Source organism: Phyllostomus discolor, chromosome 8 (assembly GCF_004126475.2).
Source record: "Phyllostomus discolor isolate MPI-MPIP mPhyDis1 chromosome 8, mPhyDis1.pri.v3, whole genome shotgun sequence".
Lineage (NCBI taxonomy): Eukaryota > Metazoa > Chordata > Mammalia > Chiroptera > Phyllostomidae > Phyllostomus > Phyllostomus discolor.
This window is the reverse complement of record NC_040910.2, coordinates 112,464,102-112,491,748: the sequence shown is the minus strand read 5'-3', so window position 1 is coordinate 112,491,748 and position 27,647 is coordinate 112,464,102. Positions and strand designations below refer to the sequence as shown.

Genomic DNA, 27,647 nt, shown 5'->3' with positions numbered 1-27,647 from the left:
AGGAAACGTAACCATCACCGAGTTGGGGGCAGACACAACAGCGGCCCGGGTAAAGGCAGAACGGGGCGCGCGCATGTGTGGGGGCCGCACTGCGCAGGTGCACAGGGCGCAGGGGGCGGAGCCGGGGCTGCTGACCCCGTGACTCCCGCGGAGTGGTACCAGCCTGCACTGAGCACAGGCTCCGATAGTCACGGGCGTACGATGGAGCAGCGTGGAGTGTGCACCCGGTGCGCCGTGGGCAGAGGCAGTCACGCGCCCCCAGCGGCGGCCCGTCTGCAACCCCCCGTTTAGCGTTCCTGCGCTCCTGGCAGGCAGACTGGGGCCCGTGCGCGCGGGGGCGGGGCCCGGCAGGCCACGCCCTCCCGGCCCTTCCCCGGGCTCACCGCCTGCACGGTCCCGCAGGGGCGCGCTGGGACACCCAGACCGGAGTCATCGCCGAGGCGCGGCTGAAGGAGCTGACGCCGGCCATGCCCGTCGTCTTCGTCAAGGCCATCCCTGTGGACCGCATGGAGACCAAGAACATGTATGAGTGTCCCGTGTACAAGACGCGCGTGCGCGGCCCCACCTACGTCTGGACCTTCAACCTGAAGACCAAGGAGAGGGCTTCCAAGTGGGTGCTGGCGGCCGTGGCGCTGCTGCTGCAGGCCTAGCCCGAGCCCGGCCGGAGCCCCCTCCCCGCAGGCCGCGAGGACCACCGGAAACCCCGTCCTGCGACCGGCGCTGGCTCTCGCAGCGGCCGGAGGTCGCCTTCCATTCCCCTGAGTAACCGGGGCCGTTAGGGCCCCAGGCACCTGAGGGCGGGGGGCGGGGGTGGGGGGACGTGGAAGGGGGTGCGGGCCCATTAAAGCACCGACGTCACCCAGTCGTGTCTGCGTCCCCTGAGCGGCTCCAGACCAGCACCTGATGGCCGCCGAGGGCCCCACACAGGCTTGGGGAGGAGGGGGGATTCCCAGTCCCCAGGGCAAGTGTCCCAGGGACCGGGCCCCAAGTCCCGACTTCCCTGGGGGGCCGGTCGGGTTAGCTTCCTCCCAGCAGCGGCACCGAGGGTCAGGGAGCCGCCGCCACGCCCACGGCCTGGCTGCAGCCCGTGACCCCCCCCCCCCAGGCCACTCCGTCCCCTAGGGCACCCTCCATCCCCGTCTGGGGTGCGGCGGCGCCCTCTCCACACGCCGCTCGGAGGAGCCACTTCCACGCAGCTGACGCACATCCCCTCACTGCCCACGTCCCCAAAGCCCTGGGAACAGGGACCAGCTTAGCCATGGCTGTCCTGGGCGGCCACACAAAGAACCCCAAGTCCACCGGCCCCCTTCCTCGTCTTGGGTCCCCTCCCTGTGCCCCAAGGCATGTGCCTCTGGCGGTCTTGCTCAGGACCCGCGTGAGCCGGGTGGGTCGCCAGGCCAGGCACACCTGCCCTCCAACAGCACAGGGACCCTCACCCAGGCCAGCGAGGCCTCCCCGCCACCGTCTGCAGCCCGGGAACAAGGCCCTGGGCACGTCCCTCGGCCCACATGTCGTCACATGTCGGGTCCCCGGCCCTGTCCAGGTGGACGGAGCTCAGAGACCCAACTGGGACCTCCAAGGAAAGGCAGTCGGACACACTAGTGGCTGCACACGGTGGCCAAGGGGGATGGCGCCAGAGGGGCCCGCGGCCGCCCCGAGTAATGGGGGGCTGTGAAGCCGCCCCCAGCTGCCCTGGGACACACCTGGCTGAGACCTGTAGCCCTGATCACCTGCCCCCAGAACCACCCCCGCAGCGTCTGACGGCAGGTGGCCGGGCTGCCACTGGAGGCTGGCAGGGCCGTGGGGTGCAGGGCCGTGGGGACAGACTGGGAAGTGGGGGGCACAGGGAGGCTGCTGGTGGGCCCACAGACGGCGCAAGCAGAGGCAAGGCCGCCCCCCAGGGACGTCTGGCTGGAGGACTTGGGCCCAGACTGCGGCTCAGTGGGCGGTCCCAGAAGCCCGGAACCTGAGGCTGGCGAGTCACAACCAACCAACCAGGCAACCAACCATCCTGGGCCCGGGGGCAGGGCTGCGGCCTCCAGGGCAGGCGTCCAAGCCAAGGAGCCTGGCTGCCCGGCCACCACCTCTGCCAGCCAGGAGGGGTCGCTGCAGCCCTTCACATGCAGGCCAAGGGACGGCTCGGGGGGGCGGGGGCTGTGAACAGGGCAGCCACCAGGCACCTCCTTCTCGATCCCTAGTAATAACCACAAAATGGGAAGTTTCCCCAATTTTGCCTTCAGGGCCCAAAACAGCCGTATCACACAACATGCTGTGGGCTGACAGAATTATCTCCGGACTTCCCAAGAGGAGCCTCAGCTCCAGGTGCTCCAGGGCACAAGTGGGGACAGGGAGGCAGGGACCAGGGGCCGGCCTGCTCCGCGGTCACGTGCGCACCACTCCTGAGGTCTGCACCTGGCCCCTGGCTGCCCAGGGGGGCCGGAGCCCAGGTCTGCGGAGAGCTCCTGGGGTGGGGGGCAGAGACCTGCCCGCCCGGGGCTGCCGGGAGGTGATTAGCAGAGACGAGGGGAGGGGCTGGGAGGGGCTGGGCGGGGTGGGGGTCGCTCGCGCCTGCAGCCTGCCCCGCCCCGCCCACGGCCTCTCCAAACAGAGCCGGCCCTGGCACATTCTTTCGGCCTCTCCAGTCCAACTGTCCCACAGGCGAGCTTACTAAGCAGCTGCAAGGTAAACAGGGCTGGCTCACGTGCCTTGGCCCCAGGGAAGGGCGTCCAGCCGCCACCCACCTCCAGCCCGAGCCCTGCAGGCCGCGCTGCCCTGGGGCTGCCCGGCGCGCATGCAGGCCTGCCGGTGCGGCCCGGCCAGCCCGTCTTCCAGGGCCAGCGAGGGGGCCCTTGGCGCCACCAGCCCCCCACCGCGCCCCCGGAAAGCCCGCCTCTGTGCCAGTTCCAGCCCCAGGACATGTGTGGCCGGGCAGTGAGGCTCTGGGATCTGTTCCCGGGGACGTGGGGGCGGGACGCCCTGGCCTTTGACCAGCACCCAGGACGGGTCGAGGTGACACAAGAAGGTTTCCAGCGAACCGGACCAAAGTGAGGTTCGTTCCTCAACAAAGTGGTTTCAAGGGAAGGAAAAGAAACCCATACATTAAACGGGACTTGGGTGAAGGGTCCCCCATCCCAAGGTGGGGGCCCTATCCAGACCTCGGTCAAAAGCGTCAAAAAATTGAAAGGAAAAAAAAATAATTAAAAAACCAAAAGGCGTTGTGAGCGCCTCCTAGGTATCTGGTAACCCAAAGGAACTCTTGCTGACATTCTAAGCAGGTGTGATACCAGTAGGATGTGTGGGGGCTGGGTTTCCTTAGAAGTGTTTATACTCCGGGGGACCCGGAGGAACCCACGCTGTGAAGGCAGAGCGGCGTCAGCACTGCGCACACCCGCCCCCCGCCCCCCAGCCATCTCGCCCGCCCTTCCCCATGGGCCCCAGGCCCGGCCACTACTGCCCACCAGGCCGGTGCAGCCAGGACTGGGGAGCCGGGAGACTGGGCCCAGGAGGGGCCTCTGGGGGTGGGGTCGGAATCCGCAGGGCCCGGACGCAGAGGATGGCTGGGGGAAGGCCCGCCAGTCAGAGCCGCCACACCCCGCACACTGACCCCCACGCCTGGGCAGTTCTCGTGGTAGGGGAGTGCGTGCACCCCGTCACCAATGCTGGCTCCTGGCAGCACCCCTGGGGTGCCGCCCTGGGGGCAGCGAGCCAGGCGCCCCAGGGCTGAGCACTCCCTCCTCCTGGTCCCACCCTCTCTGCACCTGCTCAGCTTCCCGTGGGGAGCACAGAGTCTCCCTCTGTGTCCTGTGGTCACCGGGCGGGTGACCCCGCCCCAGCCGGCCTGGTACCTGATGGAAGGGGGAGGGTGGCCCCGTTCAGCACCCCCGAACCGAGAGGCGCACACAGCCACCCCCAACAGCCAGGAGCCCTGGGGCACCCCCACCAGAGGTCCCCGGGGAGCCGTGCGCACAGAAGGGGCAGTACCTGTGGTCCTCAGAAGAAGTTCTTGATCAGCGGAGTCACCATCTTCACCCACAGCTGCACCTGCCGACCCGGCTGCTCGAAGGTGGCGGGGGACACCATGCCCGACCTCCGGTACAGCTGCTCCTGCTCCTGGGGAGGAGGAACCGGCGGGGTCAGGGGCCGCCCGGAGCCCCCGGTGACGCCGCCCCTGCCCGGCGCCAGCGAGCGGGTGCCGGGGCCCCTCCCGGACGCCCCTGAGCAAAGCCGAGGAGCCCGGTGTTCCGGAGCCTCTGAGCCCGAGACGTGCAGCCCTCAGGGCTGCCCTCAGGGCCGCTGTTTAAGCGAGCTGGCCCGGGGGCACACCTGGCGGTCTCAGGTGCTCCAGAAGCGCCGCCCCCGAGGCCTCACCCCGAGGGAGGGCTGCACGGAACCCCAGGCTGAGGGCTCCCCATGGACCCCGTCACCGGAGCCCGCAGAGCCAGGAACGACCGGGAACCCCCGGGGTGGCCGGCGGCCACCGGAACACGACGTGCCCCGGGGACGGCCCAGCACTCCCCACGGTGGCCGCATCCCAGAACGCTCCCCCAGTGACGCGGGCAAGTGCCCGACACAGTCAGCAACCAGACGCCGCCCGTGAAGTGGCACGCACCCTGTAACCCCGACGTCGTGAACCCCACCCCAGGGTCGGCCCCTGCGCCCGCACCCAGGACGGAGACGCCACCCCGCGGTCCGCTCCAGGCACACAGCCCGCGCCTGCCGGTGCTTCCAGTCCGCGGTTTACCCGACAACTATCTGACAGCGAGTGAGGAGACACTTTTCCCGGCCTCCTGGCGGAGAACTGCACTGACGGCCGGTGGAGGCGGGGGCTCGGCCCCTCCTGGACCTCCGTGCCCCCGGCTGTGAGCTGCCCGCATCACACCCCACAGTGGAGACCCCCGCGGCCCCGGCTACAGAGACCTGACAGCTGCCCGGGCCCCAGGAAGAGCCTTACAGGACCGGTTCTCGGTCCGCCGCCCAGGCGGGGGCCCACGGCAGTGGAAGGGGCGCTCTCTGGCCTGGGTCTGCGCAGCCCCCAGCCTGGGCGCCCTCCCCTGCCCCGGCGCGGGCCCTCGGGGCCGGCAGCTGCTGCGGGGCCCAAGGCCTGGTGGTTGTGCCGACATACAAGCCAGCTTCGGTCTCGGGGGGCTGGTTGGCAGAGGTCCCCACGGACCGGCTCCGGCTTTAAGTTTTCGAAGGAACTCGCAGCCAAGATTCCAGTTAAATTACCAGAAACACTTGAGTTTCCTCCCCAAGCCACACGCGGACGGAGGAGGAAGTCAGCCGAGTGAGGTCACACGCCGTCTGAGGGCGTCCCTCCGGGGTCACGGGTGGTGAGCCGGTTCTCCGACAGAACCAGGAAGCCTGCGGGGCCCACTGTGTATGCCGGGTAGAGGGAGGAGCCCCGGGCTCCGGGGAAAACATCCCCGTTCGGGTGCCCACCGCGACCCCGCGGGCCCTTCCCGCGCCCCCGGCGGCGCTCCAGAGGCGGCTGTGGAGCCACCCACCCCCCGGGGGCGGCGGGGTTCTAGGGACTTTCTGGGTGGCTGGGCACTCCCAGGACCGGGCCCTGGACAGGCCTCCCGGGGGGCGGCCGCAGTCCCAGAAAGCTGGCACGTAGGTGGAAGCATCCAGAAGCACACTTCTGCATTTCCGAGGCCCGGGAGCCGGCGCGCCTACCCCCAAGGGGCGGCAGAGCCGCGGTGGCAGGGCCTGCCGCCCCCCACCGCCGAAAGCCCCGGGGAGGCAGGCTTGGGAAGGAAGAGAAAACATCCCAGACACGTCGCTTGGGAAAGCGGGCCCTGACCACAACTGGCCAGCCTTTCTCAAGAACCAGGATGTGGGTTCAGTCCCCCCGCTCGGGAAGTGGGGCGACCAGGCGGTCCCAGGGCCCGGGGCTCAGGCCGGGGGCTGCTCCCCTGCATCGGCCCCGGCCCATGAGACCCGTCCTGGCCCGAGGCCAGGCTCACACTAAGACTCGCTGTGGGCCCCCCCGCCCCCAGGGCGGCAGCCCCCTCCCTCTGCACGGCGCAGGCGGGGTCCGGCCCGCTGCCACGGGGTGCTGCAGACCGGGCCCGTCACACTGGCCCGGCCCCGAGGCCAGCGTCCCCGGCTGGACCCTCAGGGCAGGGGCTTCCTCCCCGGTCAGTTGCTGGAAGCCTCCCCGTGGCCAGGAAGCTGCCGAGCAGACCAGACTGTCCAGCTGGCCACCCGGAGCATGACCACTGCCACTTCCTCTCGCCCCTGGCCGGCAGCCCTTCCCGGCACCGCGGCCCCGCGCGGCCAGACGAGCTTCCCAGATCCCGGGGGGCAGATCCCGGGGACGAACGGGGCTGTGACCATCTCCCCCCTCCCATCCACAGAGGCCCCGGTGATTTCGCAACGGTGACTCCCCAACACTCGAGGGCACAGGCCGCACGCCACCACCGGCTGAGGCCTGGGGGGCCTGAGACCCCGCCGCCTGGAGCCCTGCCCGGGACCCCCCCACACACACACGGGAGCTGGGCCGCGCCCTCAAAGCCCGTCAGCCCCGGGCAGACACTCACACACGGCCCCCCACGAGCTCCAGTGGCTTCCTGGGACTCTGCCCTTGGAACGGATAAGTCAGACCGTCGTCCCTCAGGGGGGCGAGACCCTCTGGGGGTGCCGCCTTTCTCCAGCCGCCCCCCTCCACGTGCATCTCCCCTCGTGGGAACACTGCCCCCCCGCCGCCCCTCAGCGCCTCCTCCCCCTGGGAGGCTCTTTTCCAGGAACAACAGGGTATCGGCTGTGACCCCCGCCGTGCTCACACTGGGGACAGCACTGTACCCTGCCCGCCGAGGAGTGGCCCCAAGGGCACCTCGGACCGCCACCCCGGACCAGGAGGACGCGGGAAGGTCTGAGCACCCAGCACCCCGCCCCCCGGGGCCCCTGGCCACCGACCTGGTGGAGCTGCTGCTGCAGGGCCTGGCTCTCCGTCACAATGGCGATCTGGGCCTCCAGGTCCCGGTGCACTGACCTGTACCCAAAATTAGGAGAGCCAATCAGCGTGAGACAGGGCAGGCTGCTCCCTGCCAGGTACAGCCAGAGGCCTGCGGGAAGAGCAAACGTGCAGACAGCAGTGAGCGCCGGGCCGGGCCGCGCCTCGCTCCACCTGGGGGAGAAGCAGACCCCCCCAGTCCCGCCCCCTCCCGCGGCGCCCCCAGGCCTGCTTTCCCTGCGGGCCCCCGGGGCTCCCTGGGTGGGTCCTGTTCTTCGGGCCGCACTGCACACGGCCCCCACCCCCGGGCCGGCCACGGTGGGTCCCTGAGGGGAGCTGGTGGCACCGTGTCAGGGCCTCCCCCGGAGTCAGGGCCTCGCAGCCCTGCTCTCCCAGCGGCCCCCGCCAAGCCCGGGACCAGAGCTCCCTGGGCCTCAAGAGCTGGCGACAGAGGTGGGGGGAAGAACGGGGCACCCCACCCTGCTTCCACCTGAAGACCACGGGGCCCTGCGCTCCCACCACGGCCCCTGCCCCGCCGGGGGCCCGTGGGCACCGCGCCCTCCTCCCTGAGGACAAGCCCCCCCCCCTGGGCTGGCAGTGCGCGCGGCCATGAGGCAGGGGGCTGCTTTGCCCCCAACCCTAGGAGCGGGGTCCGGTCCGACACCCCCACGGGGACGCGCTGTGACAGGGTCTCGGGCTCTCTCTCTCAGAACGCACATGTCACGGGGACCCGAGCACAGGCAGCCCCTGCTCCTGCTCCCCTCCACCCCCGGGCCGGGGCCACTCCCAGGAACACACTCCCCCCCACACCGAGCCGCCCCAGGACCCCGCCGCCCCAGCCCCTCGGCAGGGCCCCCACTTGCAGCAGCCCCCCCCCCGCCCCGCGGGCCTCCCTGCCAGCGTGACCTTTGCAGAGGGCCCACGGCCACAAGCAATCAACAAGTCACACACACCAGCCTCCTAAAATAGAAGGCCATTTCCTAATTCTCACTCGGGGCAAGAGCACTTCCAAGAACGTCTTGGGCAAGAAGTGACGACGCTCGGCTGCCTCTTCCTGTAACGCACTTGACCCTCCGCACGCGCCCTCGCGGAGGCCACGGCGCAGCCTCTTGCTCGCCTGCGTGCGTGCTCGGCCGCCCGCCCGCCCCGCTGCTGAGCCCCCGTGGGGCAGCCAGGCTGGCCCCGGCACCCTGCCGCAGGCGCCCGGGAGGCCCGAGCAAAGCGCCACCCTCGTCCTCCGCACCCACACCGGGCTCGCTCCCCCGCCCCACCGCCCGCAAAGCCTGCAGCCGGGGGCACGGGCGACCGGGCTCCAGTGAAGGGAGGCGCGAGCTCTGGCCACCTGCCATCACCGCCCGGCTCTTCCGGGTCCGCTCAGTGCCGCCGGTCGGCCAGCTCCCCAGGGCCACTGAGAGGGGACGGGGGTAGGGGGCAAGGAAGGGGATGCCTGACACCCACGTGGGTGACCAAGGTTACGGCTGACATGGACCTCGCTGCCCCGTGTCCATCCCAGGCTCCTGGACCGCAGGGTCTGCAGGGCCTGGTCCCACGGGCGCTCTTTATCTGTGGAACTCGAGGGAACACGGACCGCTCCCTCCCAGGACAGCCCGGGGCTCGGCCGCCCCCCAGACAGTCCCGGACGGGCACCCCCGCATCCGCTTCTCCACCCACTCCCATCACCGACCCCCCGAAGGTTTTTAAGGCCCGCTCTCTCTGACCACCGCCCCCCGAAAACAACCTGATCACCACGGACACACTGTCCACTCATCTGCGTCTCACATGCCGGGAGTCCGCCGTCCTTCCAGCACCACCAACCCCCCCTCGCCCGCCAGAGACCCTGGGAGAGCGACCCGCGAGGACCTCCGCCCCTGCTGCCTCCCCCCACCCGCCCCGCTCAGGCTGGACTCCAGCCGAGGGCTCGGGGCCGCAAAGGGCACACGGGTTCTGCCCCACCAACCCCACCGGGGAGCCTGCCCCCCCCACCTTCCCCGGGAGTCCAGTTTCACGGCAACCGTCTTCCACCAGGAAAAGATAAAGACCACCCCAACCGGTGTGGCTCCGCTGGCTGAGTGCGCCCTGCACGCCGGAAGGTCGCCAGTTCAACTCCCAGTCCGGGCACAGGCCTGGGGTGTGGGTTTGGTCCCGGTCGGGGTGAGTCTGAGAGGCAGCCCACCCATCGACGTTTCTCTCTCACACCACTGATCTCTCCCTCCCTTTCCCCCATCTAAACATAAAAAAAAAAAAAAAAAAGAAAACAATCAACTCTTCAAAACAAGAAGGTAAAGACCATGAAGGGAGCAGCGGGCGGCCTCCCAGTGCCGGGGCCCCGAGAGCCGGGAGCACGGTCCGAGGCCCACCAGCCCGGGGCGCCCAGCCCTCCCGCTGCGCTGCACCCTGCCCGCGGCTGGGAAACACCCCCTGGGGCAGGGGAGCAAGGGGCCCTTGGGAGCCGTCTCATCCCGCAGGTCAGGCGCGCCGGGCCACAGGCTTGCTGCCCGGGAATGCGACACTTCCCAGCCACCGGGACCTGCTCTCCGGCCCCAGCGCCTCAGCCCAGGCCTGGCCTCTGGGCCCAGCGTCTCCGCCGGCCCGGGGACCGCCTGCCCGCCCAGGGAGCGGCTCTGCGGCTAACACGGGCGGGTGTGGCAGGGGCCAGAGGCTGACGGGCCCCAACGACCTGCCGCACCCCCTGAGCACCCCCTTGAGGAAGGGGGACTCCTGCTTCTGCTCCACGGGCGCCCCCAGTGAAGCCACACTATGGAGAGGGCAGCAGGGGACCCGAGGGCTCCCCACAGTGCTTACTGCCACGGTCCCAGCCCTCACCGACCACCCCCCACCCCCCGCCACTTTCCAACGCCACTGCCCGCCACAGGGCCCCGTGCGGGGTCTCAGGCCCAGCCAGTCTCGGGCTGGGTGTTTCCATCCCCCAGGGTCACCGGCTCGAAGAGGCCCTCCTCGACCCCCCACCTGAGACCCCCACTGTCAGCAGGGACCCCTCCTCTGCCGTCCCCTTCGTGACCCCGCCCCCGGCCCTGCCACTGTGCCTGAGCCGGACGGCCCGCCTGCCCGTGGCCTGCCCCCGTTCCACCAGAGGCCTCTGGAGGGCAGCGTCGGGCTGCCCTGCGCCCAGGGCCTGGCCCGGGGGAGCCGCCGGTCTGCACAGCGAGGCCCGGCCGAGAACTGACGGTGAGAGGACACCCGAGCACGCCGGCAGGGGCCCCCGGGGCACCGGGCAGAGGCCTCTGTGGGGGCCACACCCAGGAAACCCCAAATCTCCCTCCCCCCACAACACTCCGCAGTAAACCTCAGGGCCCTCAGCCCGCACGAGCAGGAGGGGACAGGAGACACCAGGGCCGCTCCTCGGGCACCCGGCGCTGCCCATCAGCTGCCGGCGCGGGCTCCGCCTCAGGTGGGCACACCTGCCGGCTCCCAGGGGGGACGGCCCGCCAGGGCCGGGCAGGCGGGTGGCGCTGCCCAGCGCTCCAAGTGCACTGTCCGCCCGCGCCCAGCAGCCCGCTGGAAAGCAGGGCAGGAGTGACAGCCCCACCCTCGTTCACGGGCCCCTGTCAGCACCAGCGAGAACCCCCCAGCCCCCACCGGCCCCGCCCGGACCCACGCAGACCCGGGACCAGACCTGGGACGCGGCGCCCGCCCGCCCAGTGAATCAAAGTTCCTTCCGATCCTTTCCCTGAAATGTCCGCCCTCGGCAAAGCCCCGCCCCTCCCCCCACCCGGCGTGGGGGGGTACCCACTGCTTGCCGCTCCTGCTCAGGACAAGGGGTACGGGGGAAACCCCTGTGCCTTCCCAATTCTGCTGTGAACCCGAAACTGCTCTGAAGAAAACGAAGTCTTCTAACAAACAGATAAGGCAAACAGAAAAGCAGAAACTTCGTTACAGAAAAGAGCTTGTCCGGTGAGGCTCCGTGTGCACGGCGTGGTGCCCGGCCACGGACGCCCGCACGGCAACCCAGGCGGACGGGAAGCAGCACGGACCCCCGGCGCCCACCGGCGACCCCCGCAGCGCCTCCGAGTCCTGCCCTTCCAGGACCCAAGTTCAACGGCCTCTCCGCTGACTCCCGTCCACACGGGTCTCCTCAGTGTTCTCAACGGGCAGCCTCCGCGGAAACGCAACCCAACGGAACAGGCGAACCGTGTCACAAGGGAAGTGTCCGGCACACGGGGGGGCAGACGCCGGGCCTGCGGGCCTGGCCCGGCACCCCGTTCCTGCCGGCGGCAGCGCCCAGCTCCTGGCCCCTCGCCGAGGAACAGTTACATGTGCACAACCCTGAGACCACACTCGGTCCTGGGAAGGCGCCCGCGAGGCCGATGTGGCCCCGTGACAGCAAGGGCGACACCCCTGCTCCAGCGGGAGGCCCCTCCGGCTCACCCGCAGCGGCCCGATCCAGTCCAGGCACGCGGGTCCAAGCCTGCTGAGAGACCGGCCGGCCAGCCGGCCAGCAGCGCACACCCCCACCCAGCAGCTCAGCACTGCCAACGGTCCGTGCCACAGAAAATGCCGTGGGGCACACCTGCGCCCATGCAGGCCACCCGCTGGACCGCGGTCTGGCACCTGCTGCCCGGGGCAGCCACTCCCCACGACGAGGCCGTCTGTCCCCATCCGGCCGGCCGGCTTCCCGTGGGCAGGGACCAAGCAGGGCTTTCTTGCAGCACCAGGCCCTCGGGGCCGCCAGCAGGTGCGACGCCCAGGGGTGTGCGATTCCCGGACCGAGAGGCCGCAAGCAGGGGGCCCCGACTCCCTCTGCTCTGCTCCCCCAAGGGCTTCTGGGAGCAGGAGGACCCAGGAGCGGCCCTGACCTGTCCTTAGGCACGTGGAGAGGGGGACGGTGGTAATGGCCCCCAGCCTCGGCACACCCAGACAGACGCACCAGCGGTCCCGAGCCCTGCCCCCCCCCCCCCCCCCCCCGCAGAGGGCAACGGCCCTCTGCCCCGACCACCTAAACCCGCGCGGTCTGCCTGCAGCTCAGCGGCGCGGGCTGCACCCCTCCTAGGCCTCGCTGGGAACTCGCCCGCCAAAGGCAGAGCCAGAAGACAGGGCTGGCTGAGGACCCCCACTGCCAGTCACAGCCACTGAGAGGAGGGAGGGCCCCGCCTCTCGCCGCAGCCCCCAGGGACCGCTGGCTGGCGCCTGGCTCTCGGAGGAGGAGGCCCCTTGTCCAAGCACCCTCCCCCATCTGTTCTTCCCCTCCCCGCCCCGCCCCGCCCCCTCCGGCACAGGCAGGAGCAGGCCCTGGGATCCCTGGCCTTCCCCAGTGATCCCCGGCCCCCTCCCTCCCGGCTGCAGGGCCCCGCCCACAGGAGGGCAGGGCGGGGGAGGGAGCGGCAGGAGTTGCCAGTCCGGGAAAAGGCGCGACGCACTGGAAAAGCCGGTTGAGTGTTTCTGTTTCAACGGTAACTGGGGAGTCACCGCTGAGGCGGCTTCAGGGAAACGGCCCACGGCAGTCAGGGCCGAGGGGCCGGGCCGACCTGGGGCCCCAGCGACAGCAGCCCCACACGGAGAGAGCCCCGGGGCGGACACGTGAGCACTGTGCACCCCCCAGGTGCACTCGGACACACACACACGTGCACCCATGCACGCTCACACACACATGCACACGGCTCTGGAAGTCAGAGCCGCTCCTGCTGCCCAGCAGGGTCTCCAGGGCCCCGCCCTTCGGCAGGGCTGCTGTGGACACGAGTCACAAAGCCACCCCTGAAATGCTCTCCACGTGCCCCCCAACTGGCCGGCCGGCTGACCTGCTGGGACATCTGACCTGGGGCATGGCCCGGCCGGCGCCAGTGGCTGGGGTCAGTCCTGCAGGGCGGCTCCCTGCCCACGCGCACCTGAGCAGGCCCACGGGCCCCACACAGGAAATGGGAGCTGCCCGAGAGGCACCGTGACCTCCTGGGGAGGGGCTCCAAGACACCCCCAAAGCTAACACTACGGACGAGGAGCCGCGGCAGCCTGCAGCCAGGACCCCCACCTGGGACAGAGACCGGGGCCACGCCTCCCTCCGTCCTGCTCAGCTGTTCCCGAGGCTCTGGAGCCCGCACAGGAGCCGAGCAGGCCCCTGACCCCCACGGAGAAGTGAGGAGAGGCGGGTGCTCCACGAAAGGCTCCGCCTCTGCACCGCCCCTCCCCACCCCCGGACTCAGGACCACCCGGCGGGGCTGTGAGGGTCCCTGAGCGCGATCCCTCTGCAGGGCAGGGTCCAGCCCCGCCCCCCACATCCCCGTCACGCCCCTGGGATGCGAGCCCGAGAGGAGTCCTCTCCAACAGCGGCCCAGACGCCGCCCGTTCTCGGCAGCAGCGTCCACAGGCACAGCCCCGACCTTCTCGACTGTAAACAAAGGGCGATGGCGTGGGCGGTTCGGCGCCCAACACAAGAGCCCTGCCCGCCCTGCCCCCCAGGAGGGCGTGGCAGGCACGGGAGGACGCCCACACCCGAGGAGAACCGCAGCCCGCGCCCCGCCGTCTGTCTGGAGAGGGAACAGGTGAAGCGCGTCTTACAGCCGCCACCCGAGCGACTCCAGCCGTGAACTCCCGGTGCACGAGCGTGAGACGCGGCCTAAGGGACAGGCGCCGAGCAGGATGGGTGGGCCGCGCCCGGCCCCCGGCCGCCCCGGTACCTTTGGCGTGGAAGGTCCAGCCCCGCCGCCGGTACTCCTGCAGCCGCACGCGCTCCTGCTGCCCGCGGCTGCACACGGCCCGGAAGAACTGCCGCTCGATGTGCACGTAGGCCGCGGGGATGGCGCCCGCCACGCCCTTGGCCCCGAAGAAGCCGTTCACCTCCGGGGAGGCCAGCAGGATCTGGTACTCGGCGCGCGTGCCCAGGACCAGGTCCATGTAGGCCTGCGTCAGGTTGAAGTAGCCGGTGGTGAGGAACACCCTGGCGCCCCGCTCGGCTTCCGTCAGCAGCGTCTCCGTGACGGCCTCGTCAATGCGGATCTCGAAGGGCTTCATCTGGATCAGCGGGTAGATCCAGGTGTCGGGCGCGGGCCTGCGGTCCCCCGCGGCCGCGGCGTCCTCTCGCGGCACCAGGGCGTCGCCATGGAAGGTCTGCGCGTGCAGCCTCTGCTGGCGGGTCCGCGCCGCCTCGATCACACCCATGACCCTGGCGTTGGCCGCCTTGCAGTATGCCGCCCGGTCGCCTGGGGAGGCACAGGGAGGAGGAGTGAGGGGGCGGACGCAGCCGCACTCCTGCCCAGCCCTCGACAGCCGGTCAGCACCGAATGCATTTCCACCGCACACCTGGCCACGCAGGCGAGGGCCAGCAAAGGGCCTCGCCACAGGGAGCCTGCCCTCGGGCATGGGGAAAGGCCGCAACCCGCTCCGCGCGTGAAAACTTCGGCACGGGCCGCCACGGGGGCAGGCACCCTGGGGACGCCTGGGGGGCATCGGAGGAGCTTCGGGGACCTGACCCCCGTGCGCGCGCACACAAGCCCCACGCCTGGGACCTTCCGCAACAGAGACCCGTGTGAGCACAAGCACGTGCAGCAGGACCGGGGCCCAGCTGGGCCATGGCGCACCGAGGGCCTGCGTACTTAGAGACTCCAGCCCGGGGCCGCACCGTCCAGACCGGACGACCAGACACACTGAGCGGCAAGGCACGGCTGTGGGTGCTGCTGTCGGGCAAGGGGAGACGGAAGGCGAGCGTCTGCTGAAGACGCTGAGGGCGGGGCAACGCTGGGGGCGGGGCAACGGCAGGAGACGGAAGGACAGCGTGAGCAAGAAGTGGCGCTGAGGCAGATGGAGGCGGGACAGCGATGCCGCGAAAGCAGGCTCTCCGGGAGGCCGATGGGGAACCGGGTAAGCCCTGCGCATGGCGGGCTGAGAAGGCAGAGCCAGAGCGGCGCCCAGGGCACCTGCGCTCAGCCCTGGCCCGGGGGGGGCGGGGCGGCGGTCAGCGCGCAGCCCTCTCCTCGCCGACACCGCACCGTCCCGGGAGCCCCTCCTACGCCCTGGGGCTGAGGGCCCTGCCCCAGCGCCTGCCCCTCCAGCGCTGCCCAGGCACTCCCCCCCCCCCCCCCCCCCCCGCATGGACCGACCCTCCTCCCCCGAGCGCAGGGACCCGTCCTGAGCACACTCCCGCCTGGCCTGCGGGGTCGGACGGGGGTCAGCCAACGCTTTCCGGGTGGGGCAGAGAGCAAGTTTTGGGCTCCGAGAGCCAAAGGGCAAAGTGGAGGCTAACACGGAGAATGCTAGTTTACACGAGAGGGAAAACAGGTTTCCATGAATTTTGTGAGGACCAAATTAAAAAGCGAGGCCGAAGCCCAGCGTCCCAGCCGGCAGCAGACCGGGCAGGCACCCGGCTCACGTGGCCCCGTGGCCCCTGGCCCCAGGCACCGCACTCCCGACGCTGCCGCTCCAGGTGGGGCCGGAGAAGCTCCTCCCGCGCCGGGCTGACCCCTCCCCGCCTGCTGATGCAGCAGAGCCAGCAGCAGCCCTCGGAGGCCACGGGAAGTGGCCACCACAGGAATCACAGGAACGCAGTTGCCCCCGGGAACCTCGCTGCCAGGATGCGCCAGGGCCGGGCTGAGGGCTCTCCGGGTCACTGTCCAGGCGGGAGGCCACAGGGCCTCCACGAGGCCGAGCAGGGAGCTGGCCCTGGGGGGGGCAGACACCGCACCACGGCTCCCCTGCTCGCCCCCCTTCCCCCCCGCTCAGCCTCGAGGCCCACGCTCCCACCCGGCTCCCTCCCCACAGAGCGTGACCGACGGCCAGTGAGTCATCCGTCTGGCTCCTGCGACAAAAGCAGAACCGGGCCCTGCCACCCCAGACTCCCCGCCTGTGGCCAGGCCACCAGAGACGTGCTCTCCCGGCCCTCCCAACCCCCCAGCCCAGGCTCAGGGGGCGGCCCGGCCCAGGCCCTACCTTTGTAAGGGTGCACCATGCCCTCCACCACCCGCACGGTGTCGTCCGCCTGCAGCTGCAGAGACACGTCCCCCACGGCCTCCACCAGCTCCGCGAAGAAGTCCGCGACCTCGGGGCAGTCCCGCAGGAACACGTAGCGGTCCTGGCGGTTGGTGAAGTAGGAGTCGCTCAGGTTGGCGCTGCGAGGGGGACAAGCAGGCGAGGACTCAGGCCCGGGCGGGGGCGGGCCCGGGGGCGGGCCTCCGGTGAGCCACAGGGGCGGGGGTGCCGGCTCCGGTCAGGACACGGGGGCTGCGGCGGCCACCTGTGGGCCACCGAGCACGACCACTGACGAGAGACAGGCAAGAGTGGCACTGAGGTGACACTGGACAGGGGCCGGTGGAGCCCCTCCCTCGCAGAGCCACCGGGCGGCTGAGCAAAGAGCTGTGGCGGGTCACCAGCACAGTGACGGTGCCCGAGCCCGACACTCAGCAGGACCTGGGTCCCCTCCTGGCTCTGCCTTCCCATTCTTGCGTGTTGGGGGCTCTGCCTGACCAAGTCACCGTCCTCTCGGACCTCTGGTCTCCCGTGTCACTGAGAAGTTACAGGGGACGCCCACCCAAGGGGCCCCGCACGGCGGCGCGCACAGGAAGCGCGCAGCAAGCCCCGCCCCCTCCAGCTCTACCACGAAGTGGGTGTGGCCAGACTCTATTTACAGACCTGTTTTCCTCCCACCCCCACCCCCACCCCCACCCGCCTTGGCGGCCACCAGCTCGGGCTCCGTGTCTGCGGGCCAGTTTCTGTTTTGTTTTGTTTTGTCGACGAGTTTGGGTTTTTTTAGGCTCCGCGTATCAGTGACATCAGCTCTCTCCGTCTGACTGACCCCACTTGGCGTGAACCCCGCTGCTGTCAAAGCGGCGAGGCTTCGTTCTCTTTACCGCTGAGCGGGGCTCCGCCGCGCACGCGCACTGGCTCCGCCCCGCCCCCGTCCGCGCGGAGCAGACTCGGAGCTGCTCTGCGGCCCCGCGGCCCTGGCGTCTCCCGCCCGGGCTCCGGGGGCTCCCCCTCCCAGGCAGCCGCGGTGCCCGGGGGCGCCCGCAGCAGCAGCAACAGCAGCAGTGGGGCTAAAACCACGAGGGCGGGTTCTCGACGGCTCGCGGAGACAGACGGGTCTCCCTCCGCGGGGACCACGGCGGGGAGGCCCGGGGGGGGGGGGGGGGGGGCGGGGACGGGAGGGGGGGATGTCCTGGGCTAGCCGGACATCCCAGCGGAGCTCACCCGCTCAGGATGACGCTGCTGTCGAAGAGGTACACCTTAATGTGCTGCAGGCCGATGGTCTCGTTGAAGCGCTCGGGGATCAGCAGCCGGAGGAGGCCGCGGAGGCTCGGCGTGTGGAAGAGGGAGACTCGGACCTGCTCCGGGAACCGCTGCAGGAGCGGCAGCAGCATCGTGCGCGAGTTCTTCCGGCCTGCGCACACCGGCGAGCGGAGTAAGAAGGACGGGCGACTCACACCGGGAGAAGCGGCGGCGACGGTGTGGGGCCGCCCACCGCGGGCCCCGTTCACCGGTGCGCCTGTCCGGACCGGTCAGCCAGAGGGGCTCCGGGCCCACCTCCGGTCCGGGCACCCGCCTGTCTCAGGGCAGGGCCGCTGCGGTCAGCACCGCGGAGACCCGCCATTTCACCCACCAGCACCCTTTCGTCCCCTCGGGTCACTGTACCCAACGTCCTCCTGGGGCCTGCCCGCCCTGAGCCCGCACCCCGGCCCCGCAGGGGGAGAGCACCGGGCCAGGCAGGCTGCGCACTGGGAGCCCCTGCTGCGGCCACACGGGGGCTCTGGTCTGACCACTAGGGAAGCAGACTCTTCCAGGGGCCCAGAGGCCATGCTCAGTGGGGCCTGGCCGTCGGAGGCCACGACACGGAGGAGGAAGCCACTCAAAGGCCCGGGGCCAGCAGAACAGCCCTGGTGCCATGTCCAAGCCCAGGTCACGACCTGCCCGAAGCAGGCCAGTCTCGAGAGCCCCAAAACCTCTCTTCCGGGCCAAGCTGTTTTCCGCCAGGCCCGAGCCCCAGGAAGGCTCCTGACTCGGACAATGGGATGGTCCTGGGCTAGCCGGACAGGCCTCCCCTGGCCTCGCCCTGTGCTGGAGTGGGGGTGGGGGGCGCTCACAGTGCCTGAGACAGAGGCTCTGGGACTGGGGGAACCGGGGGAAGCGCGGGGAGGCGTCAGACCCACCTCTTGAGCCCCGCGTGAAGTCCAGGAGCACGGACACCCGGAGGTCCGAGGGGGACTCGGCTCGCAGCGACCTCTCCAGAGCAATCTCCAGGCAGTCCACCTGCCGAGGGACGGGCCCCAGGGGGCGGGGCGTGAGACCGCACGACGGCCACCCCCCAGTCGGCCGACACCCCACTGCCCTCTCTGAACACACACCCATCCGTGCTCAGAGGCCCGCACCTTCATCTGAGGCCACCGTGGGAATGGTCACCTGAGGACGCCACCCGACACCCCCTCCAGCAGGGCCTTGCAGGACACAGGGCCGGCATGGACACCCCCCATCCTGAAGGTGCTCTCCAGCCACTGGCCGCTGAGCGGCCAAGAGTGTCGGGGAACAGGGAGAGGCCCCCCCCTGCAGCTCAGAGAAGAAGAGGCGGCACGTGAATGCTCACCCGGTGCCCCCTGCCCCGCTGCTGCCCAGCTCCCACCCGCGGCGTTCTGGGCCAGAACGGCACTCCCCGTGGGCAGGGGTCCCATCCCCCAGCCTCGGAGCAGCAAGACCCCGGGGCACAGACACAGCCCGCTGACCGCGTCCGCTCTCCCGCCGCTCAGCCCACAGGTCACCCTCGCACCGGCACCTGTGCCGGAACCAGGCCGCGGGAAGCACGGCCTCTGCCACCCTTCCCACCCCCACCGGTCCCGGCGCCCGTGACGCGCACAGCCTGCCAGGCGGGGCAGGGTCGGCTGCAGCCCTGGCCCCGGACACTGCCCCGCCGGCACTCGTGTGGCGACGTTCCAATAAAGTTTTATTCACAGACACCCAAACTGGCATTTCACGTGCTTCCCACGAGGCACAGACACTACGCTGCTTCTGATTTTTAACTCGATCGTTTGAAAACATACAAACCAGACTTAGCTCGCAGGCCAGATCTGGGGGGCCCTGGACCACAGGCAGAACGGCTGGGGCCCCCAGTGCGGGGGAAAGCGGGCCCAGGCCAACAAGGGTGAGGCCCCCACACCTTCCTTGCTGTCTTCCTGACACGCCCAGTCTTGGGGGCAACGCGCACACAGGTGGGCCCCGGGATGGGCAAGGGAGGGCTGCCGGACACCGCTCTCCAGGCGGCATGCGGCCCCCTCGCTGCTCCCACCAGGACCGCCCCCCCCCGCCTCCAGGCCTTACCAGCTCCTGCTCCAAGGGGCCCGTGCCCAGGTAGAGGGATGCCATCACCACCCGTCTCCTGGCCGCTTTGATCTGCCCCTGGAAGAGAAGAAAGCGCCCGGAACTCAGAGCCACCGTTTCATAGTCCGCTGAGCAGCGCAGTCCCCTGGCCTCGGAGGCCGACACGCCCCGCGCTGAGCTGTTCCGTGGTGTCTGCGCCAGTTAACACTCAGAGCGGGGAGTCCGGCCCGCGGCCCAGGGTGGCTGTGAACGTGGCCCAACACAAAATCACAAGTTCACTTAAAACATTTCGAGGTCTGTTCGTGATCACGTGTCTCGACGTATTTAACACGTGGCCCAAGACGACTCTTCTTCTTCCAGGGCGGCCCGGAGACGCCAAGAGGTCGGACGCCCCTGGTTTAAAGCAAGCCCAGAGGGTGCACGTGCGGTGGCCCACCGCACCAGGGCCAGCGGTCCTCTGGCAAACGCTCTGCCCAAGAGTACAGCCGCCTCAGCAGGGAGGTGCCGGGCGGGGCGGGGCGCCCCCTCTCCCGCCCCCCTTCCTGTGGGCTCCACTTCAACACAGGGCGCAGGGCACTCGGTGCACAAGGCCTGGACCCAGAGCTGCCCTGCACCCCCACTCGGCCGTTCCATCGCTGAGGACCACCTGGCCGAGCCCACGGGGGTCTGCTGGGTGGCCCGCTGAGACTTCCCGAGCGGAAGGCACTTCTGCCTGGGGCCCGCCCAGCCGTACACCCTTCACCCTGCCCCTCGGGCGAGGCTTACCTTCATGAGCTCAAAGAACTCGGCGGGGGAGGAGAGCACCCGCACGTGCGAGCTGGAGACCCCGAACTCCGGCACCAGGTTCCGGATCCACTGGAACCTGTGCACGCCCTCGGGGCACAGGCAGCAAGGCGGGGGGCTGGCCTGGGGGACGGCCGGGGACAGCAGAGGGGCCAACAGCAGCCATGGCGACCTGGTTCCAGAGACACACGCAGGGGGTTACTGCACTGCTCAGGTCCTTCCTCAGACGCCTCTCTCAACAGTTTGTTGGGGGGGGGGGGGGTGTTTGTTTTTTACCAATCTCCTAGACCACGTGAAGTGAGTCCAACTCAAACTCTACACAGAGGTTTTCCCTTCGGCCCCACTGGCTGAGCCCCCGCAGAAGTGCCGGAGCCTGCGGGTGCACCCCAAGCGCCCCAAACACCAGGTTGATTCCAGCAGCCACCGGCGAGCCCCCAGGTGCCACCGCTTGGCTACCACGGCCCCCGACACCTGGGCGGCGGGAGCCCTGGGGGGCCACCGAACATGAGGACACGTCTGCCGTGAGAGACCCAGAAAAATAAAGTTTTCTCTTACACTGGATTAACTAATTAAATATCTGACCCCCAAAACGTTCCCAAGGGTCCAACACTTTTTGTCTTCACTCCTAGGAAATGGAGCGAAAAGCTGCAGCAGGAAGAGGCCACCTCCAGAGGCGACAGCAGTGACCACACCGCCCCTTCCCCACGGACACACCTTCCTCGGGGCCGTGCGCCCTCGGGGCGGCCCTGGGCCGGCACCTGCAGCCGCGGGCCTCCCCCGGGCCCAGGGCGGGGGCGCCTTCCGGGACTGGGGCAGGGACAGGGTCAGGCAAGCCTGCAGCACAAACCCGGCCCACCCCAAATTCCCGAAATCGCAGCAGGAAACCCCTCCTGGGGGTGTGGCCTTCCAGCTCGGCCTCCAGGAGGGCCCTGGGCAAAGGGCGCTCGAGCCCCCCGGGGGCCTCGGGGCCACAGATTCCAGGAAGGTGACGTCATCGCTCGCCCTGTCCAAGCCCGAACCTTCCCGGGGCCACATGGGGCCCCACACACCGCCGGACGCCCACAGCTGCGCTTCCCAGGAAGCCCACCGGCATGTCGCCGTCGCCGCCGCCGACTCAGCGCCGAGGAAACCGGTCGGCCTGCAAGGTGCCGGCGCCCTGGGTCCTGGGAAGCCTCAGGGGGCAGAGGCGGATGGGCAGCCCCCCCCGCCCGCCCGCGGTCTCTGCAGTGGCGGTGACTGCACCCGTGTGTGCAAGTGCGCAGCCACCTTCCCGGCTCCCAGGGGATGAGCACCGGCCGCACAGGCCGGCCCCAAGCACCGAACCGGGCACGGCCCCTTGGCCTCCCGAACTGCGGGCCGCCCCCGCTGAGCTCAGGCCGAGTGCGTCCCGGGGGAGCGGGCCCTTCCCGGCCGAGGGAAAACCGGAGACTCGGGAAGGCCGCACGCCGGCCCGTCGGTCCCTCTGGGGTTCCAGATGGGGCCTCGGGTCTCCGAGTCACCGACCACACGCGGCCTGTCCGCGGGGAAACCCCACGGTAGCGTGAGAGCAACTTCTCTCCCGGCCTGCCAACCCTCGCCAGCGCAGGCGCTCGCTCGGACCCTAAGGAGGGGCCCGCCGGCCCCCGCCGCCCCGGCCCCGCAGGCAGTCCCCACGCCCTCCCCGCGGGCCAGGAGACGCGGTCAGCTCGCAGAAGGCAGGAGGAGGAAGCACCTCCCGGGCACACAACCCCGGGGAGGGCAGGTGCCAGTGTGGGCCTCCGTCCAAGTCGCCACACGCACACGCCTGGGACGCACCACGCGGGGCCGGGAAGGAGGGCCAGGCGGGGCCCCGCCTCCCACAGCCCCGGCGGAGGCTCTCACACCTGCAGTTACGGGGGGCGGGGGGGGGGGGGGGGGGGGCCCAACACAGCAGGCGCCAAAAGTAACTAATCGGGGTCCGAACGCCGGCACACGACTTGTGTGCCTCAGTGATGCTGTCCCGCCGGGCGGCTCTCCCTGGAACTCGCCCCCGGGGCCTCGGCCTGAGACCTGCTGAGGCCTCTTCTGGGGGCCTCCTGCTCCGTCTGCGGGCTGACGGGTCTGCTTTCGCTCGAGGGGAGCGGCCGCGAAACGCCACGGGGGTGTCCGGGCTACTGTCGGCCGGCTGCCCCCACAGGGGCGCGCGCGGCCCACCCCACCTGAGCAGCCACCTCAGGCTTCTCGGGAGCCTGCTCGGGGCCCATCCGTTTTCCCCCTCCTCCCCCCGCCCTTCCCACCGAGGGGCTCCCGGGAGTTTTCTCAGAAGAGGCTTCCCCGCTGCCAGCAGCAGCCCGTCACGCAGGTGCCCTGGGCACCAGCCCCAGATGCCCCCCCCCCACCGGGGGTCTGGAGCGGCCGGCAGCCGGGCCCACTCCCACCTCGGGAGTGGGCGGCTCAGGTGCACGCGCGCACCCCGCACCTAGACCTGGGCTCCTGTCCCCACTCCTCGATGCCACGCAGCTCCCACTTCTAGCCACAGGGCGGGGCAGCTCAGGGGCTGGGGTCTGCAGTGGGCCCCCCCCCTCTGGCACATCGGGGGCGGTTAGAGAACAGCGCTCGGGCAGAGCAGGGGCGCCCGGCGCTCAGCCCCCGGAACGAACAGTGCAAACCAGCCCCAGCCTGCGGTTCTAAAAGCAAAACTCGACAGGCAGCCCTGCCGAAGGGCGGGCCCAGCACCCACAGGGCGCCTGACTCTCTGGGTGCAGCCGCACGGTTCGAGGCTTCCCCTGGAATCTGCAGAAGGGGCTGGGCCTGAGCACCGGGGACTCCGGACCTGGAGCCCCTTTCCTCCACCCAGACAGGGGCCTGGGGGGGAGGGGGGATGGAAGGTGGGCGCCGGGGGATGACAAGGGGACCCTCAAGCATGGGGGGAGGGGGCGTGCGGGCGAGGGCAGCCGCTCCCCTCCGTGTCCAGGAGGAGCCCAGTCCGACAGCCCTGACTAAGCACAGTGTGCCCTGATGCCCCTGTGCCCGAGACCCCGGACCAGGGGCCGCCGGCAAACCAAGACGGTGGGAGCCTTCCCGGCCCCAGACAGGACAGCGCAGCCTGGCCCCTCTTGGGAGGGACACGGGACGTGAGTTCAGGACCAGCAGCCGGAGCAGAGCGGCTGCCGAGACCCCGCGGACACGCCGTCCCCCGCAGGGCGCCTCGGGGAGCAGAGGCCGCACCCACGGGAAAATGCGGCCACGCCTTTCACCTTCCCTGTGTCCAGCTGTCCCCCTGTCCCCCACACTCAGTGCAGGCCAGCGACCCAGGGCTTTTTCCCAAACAGGGCATGCGGGGCTCTGAACAGAGGACCCAGCGATGCCTCGGACGCCAGCCCCACCTCCACGCCGGCAGTGCGAGGCGTCGAGGCTCCGGGCCCCACTCGAGGGCTACCGGGTGTCCGCGGCTGCAGGCTCAGGGCCCCGGGGACTCGGAGATGAGATTCGTGGTCCAGACCCTGCGGCTTGGGTCCCCTCCGAAAGACGGAAGTCTTAAAAGAAACTGAGCGCTCCGGATTGCCGTATTTTCAGAAACGACTATTTTCAGAAAAACCCACCCTTCCCCTTCCCTCACACACGTTTACATGTGTAAAAAAAAAAAAAGTGAACTAGTGAGAAACAGTCATAACACTTCCTGAGAAAGGCTCGGGCAACGACCCGCGGCCGCGCACTTCCGGCAGCCCGGCGGGCGGCCCTGCCTGCCTCTCGCGAGGCCGGACCTGCCGGGGAGGCGGGCGGGTTCCCGGACTCCCTCCGGCCGCAACTGACCCTGGCCCGCCAGGGGCCACGCTCAGGCCGCTGACTCCGCTCCTGACGCGCCCCCGAAAGAAAGCCGATTGTCACATCAGGGCGCCAGAAATCCAGCGCACGACCCCCACCGCCCCGCGGGCTGGCCTGGCCGAACGCATGAGGCCCACCTGACCGCCGGCCGGGAGTCCTGTGCTAGGAGTCCAAGCCGCCTCCGCCAGCCCGACTTCCCGGCAGGCAGCCTTGAACTCGGCCCCTTCACGTGCATCAGGGCCAGTGTTTACCGGGGGATTATCCTTCCCAACCCTGCGGCCCCGGGCTGCCTCCTGCCCGTCCACGCAGCCGCCGACCAGGCCTGAGTCAGCGCCAGCACCAGCGTGCTCGGGGCAGACGCGGGCCGGCACCAGCCCAACACGGCTGCAGCCCAGGGGTCGGCCCCTGCACGCCGCACCTCCATTCCCGGCAAGGCCGGGTCCGAGAACGTGGATTGGGGGAAACCGTGCCGCAACTCCAAGTCTCCCCCTCCCACCTGTTTCAGGGCTATAAATAGACCGAGAGGTGACCCCACCGCACTCCGATGAGTCAGGAGGACTGGGTCCCGGCACCGCCAAGTTCAAAGAGCAAGTCATTTCTGGAACCCGGTGGTCCCTCAGGGCAGAGACTGCTACCCAGTTGAACAAGCGCGTGCTGATGCCGTCACGGCGCAAGGAACTCTGGCTGAAAGGAGAATCTGCAAGTGACGCTTCCCCTCCCAACTCGGGGAAGCCAACCCCCCGGCCACACGCCTAGAACGAGGAAAACAGGACCTGAGTTTCAAAAACAGACTTTTCTGCACATGTAACTCAAATTGAATATGGGTGTTTTTTGTTTTTTGGTTTTTTTTTAAAGGAGGCCACAGAAAAACGACTTCCTTGTATGGCAGGGAGCTTAAGGTGAGGAGCTGACGCCTCCCCGACGCACCTCCCACCGGGTCTCCTCGGCTCCAGACAGTCGACACTGCGGCTCCGACAACCGTCGGAAGCTCCTATCTCCTCGCCCCGGCCCCCCCACCCCGTGCTCCAGACCCCCACAGTCAGCTCGGCACTGGGCGCTCTGCCTGAACCCTAAGCGTGCCCCTGACTCTCCCTGGCAGCAGCCCCCAAACCTGGCCCTTCCTCACTCCCCGTCTGACCGAAGCCCAGGGCTGCCCCCCAGGCACGCCCCTTCACACTCCGCCAGGGCTGACCCTCCCACCGCCCTCTCCTCTCCTCCCGCCGCCCTGGCTTCCCATCAGCCCCGCCTGCCTCGGCCCAGACCACGAGCAAGACAAACTACACAGCATCTCAGAGCTTGCCTCCCCGGAGGGCTGGCTTATGCCCAGCTCCTCTCTCCCTCCCCTCCCCGCTCGGCACCCCCAGCAGCCCCTGGAAATGCGGGGGAGGGAGAACCTGTGGAAGCCCAGGACGGCGGTCCGCTGCTGCTGTGACCATCAGCTCGTGTCATTCACTGTCCTTCCAGACACGCGGTCCCCCCAGCATCCCCCTCCACCCCCCATCCTGCACCGCGCCCACGCCCACTCCTGCTCTCGCCAGCACCGGGAGGCCTCCCGTGACTCCCACGTGCGCCTCTCGGGCACCCCCGTGCCTCTCCCTGCCTCGCTGGGCTGTTGCTGCTGCTGCTGCTGCTGCTACGGCGCTGAGCACCTGGGGTCTCATCACTGCTTCTCAGGTGCCCGGCGCCTGCTGAAGGGGCGGGCCCGGCAGCCCGTGGGGGAGAGCCAGAGGCCTGTTTCAGGGACAACTGCAGGGTTTCTGGGCCAGTGACTAGCAGACACAGTAAGGGGAGCTCTCCGTCACCACGGGTGCCTGTCACGGCAAGGAAACCGCGGCAGCGAAGGGCAGCGAAGGCACCGCCCCCTCTCCCTGCCGTCCGGCTGGCCCCGAGGGTTCGCCCGGTGCTCCGACAGCTGAGTCAGACCGGCGGGCTGAAATCTAAAATAACTTCAGTTCACGGCTACACAGAACCCTTGTCAATGAATCAGTGATCAGAGTTACAAGAAACCGCATCATTCGGGGAATGAGGAATCGGGAGGTGCGACTCAGGAGGGGGAGGAAACGAAAGCCAGCGGCCACGGGTGAGCGCCCCTGCAGACGTGAACAGCCCCAGACGCCGAGGCCACCGGGAATCGGAAGGAAAGCCGCACAACAACGAAAAAGGCCGAGAGTCAGAAACCGACAGGCCGGTGACGGCGCCGGTCGGAGCGGAGGCGTGACCCCCAAGGACCCCCGGACACGAGTCTCCGGCATGTGCGCCTCTGTGTGTGGCTCCCCTGGGTTCCTGGTGGGGCTGTGGGCCCCGGAAACCAGCGGCCTCCCCCCACGCCATTACAAGGAAACTCGGGGCCGCTACTCACAAAAAGCACTTCAGGGAGTCAATTCAGACCATCCCCACTGACACAATGCCCCCCCCCCGCAAAAAAAAAAACCACCCAAGAGAAATATCATTTTTAGAAGAATTTGTGATTGCCCAACACCCTTTAGCAAACAATTCCAATGTTAACAGTGATTAATAACGGTTTTCACGCAATTTAAACACGTACAGGGAAATGACAAAATCACCTAAACATCTTCCAGGAGAGAACAGAATCTTGAAACTTCCAACCAAATTTCTCGGTAGCCCGGGGCTAGGACGTAGAAGTCATCTGACTTCACTCCCCCACTGGGACGCACTGGTCTCTGCTCAGAACCGGGTGCCGAGCGCGGCGAGGCCACCCCCACTCGCGCTGCGTGCGCTGATGTGAATCTCAGAGCCTTTCTGATCAGCAGGCTTCCAAGAGCTCCATCCGTCACCCACAAGTTCCCCTAATCGGCTCTTTTGCTGTAAATCTCCCACCGTCACCCACCATGAAGCAAGTTCCTCTTCCTATCTAGAATCAGCCACCGGAGGGGGCCACGGTCGGCGGCACCCTAGGCCAGTGGGGGGGGGGGGGTCAAACCTCACACAGCAGCCGCAGATGCAAATCTAGGGCGACGCAAACCGTATAAAGGATGTCCTTCAAAGATTCCCCCCTGACCCACACACACCACGGGTCAAGGGTAACGCTAGAATCTAATTTTAAAAAAAGAGCATATGAACACAAGAGGATTCTTTTTTTTTTTCTTTTTTTTTTTTTATCTCAGCCAGAGCAGCAGGCTTCTTAGTCGTCACGTTCTGGGCAAATGTTTGCTTTGAGAGACCACTGCCCGCACACCCTGCTCGCAAGCCTACTTCGCCGTTTACGTAACCCGCTTCAGTACTTTTCCAGAACGCGGGCCCTTTGGAAAGCTTTCGGAGAAGGGGGTTCGAGTGGTTCCTCTTCCCCGGCCCGAGTGCCACTGACTCAGGATTGCTTCACAGCCCCGGATGGCAGGATGTGAGAAACGCTGCGTGCACACAATCCCAGCAGGGCTGATTCACGCCGCGGGGTCACCCCGCGGCCGGGGTTGCTCAAGGAAGAGACCCCTCGGAGCCCGGACCGTCTGTCTCGCAACCAGACGGTCACGCCCCCTCCCGCGGCGCGCACACAAGCCCTCCGCGCACGTGGACGCGGCCCGCGGCCGGCGGCCGGCTCGTCTCCGCGCACCGCGGGGCGCGGGCAGGGCTGAGGGGCCCGGGCCCCCGGGGAGGCCGAGGGGGGGAGCCGGGGCGGCGGGCCCGGGCGCGGGGGGGACACTCGGGCCTCGCTGTGACGCCGCGGGCGGGCGGGGGCGGCCGCGCGCGCCCCCCCGCCGCCCCTCTCACCTCCTGCGCCGGCGGTCCCGGTTCCTGCCGAGGCGGTCGGACAGGCGCCCCAGGAGCGCGGCCAGCCCGGGCCGGCCAGGCAGGAGGCCCAGCAGCCGCCTCCAGAACACCGGCCGGGCCACCGCCGCCGCCATGGAGACTCGCCGCTTCCGCTTCC

At 69.2% G+C, this 27,647-nt stretch overlaps 2 protein-coding genes across 4 annotated transcripts in view; one reads left to right on the top strand and one right to left on the bottom strand.

Moving 5' to 3' along the window:
- The window catches only part of DNAH17 (dynein axonemal heavy chain 17), an 89,674-nt gene extending 88,588 nt beyond the window's left edge, over positions 1 to 1,086 (top strand). Inside the window, 1 exon segment of the mRNA XM_028520107.2 lies at positions 403 to 1,086. Within this exon segment, the coding sequence (XP_028375908.1) occupies positions 403 to 650 (248 nt within the window). The 3' untranslated portion in view covers positions 651 to 1,086.
- Positions 366 to 27,647, bottom strand: PGS1 (phosphatidylglycerophosphate synthase 1). 3 transcript variants are annotated; one of them, XM_028520113.2, is made up of 10 exons: positions 27,491 to 27,646; positions 19,964 to 20,153; positions 19,199 to 19,276; positions 18,040 to 18,139; positions 17,084 to 17,273; positions 15,827 to 16,005; positions 13,582 to 14,103; positions 6,919 to 7,067; positions 3,982 to 4,110; positions 366 to 495 (listed from the first exon to the last, which is right to left on the bottom strand). In XM_028520113.2, the coding sequence occupies exons 1-9, from the start codon at positions 27,622 to 27,624 to the stop codon at positions 3,991 to 3,993; spliced, it is 1,662 nt and encodes a 553-aa protein (XP_028375914.1). In that variant the 5' UTR covers positions 27,625 to 27,646; the 3' UTR covers positions 366 to 495; positions 3,982 to 3,990. The 3 variants fall into 3 exon arrangements, with proteins under 3 accessions (XP_028375914.1, XP_035890108.1, XP_035890109.1); XM_036034215.1 differs by lacking the exon at positions 3,982 to 4,110 and having other exon boundaries at positions 378 to 495; positions 27,491 to 27,647; XM_036034216.1 differs by lacking the exon at positions 3,982 to 4,110 and having other exon boundaries at positions 378 to 495; positions 6,919 to 6,994; positions 27,491 to 27,647.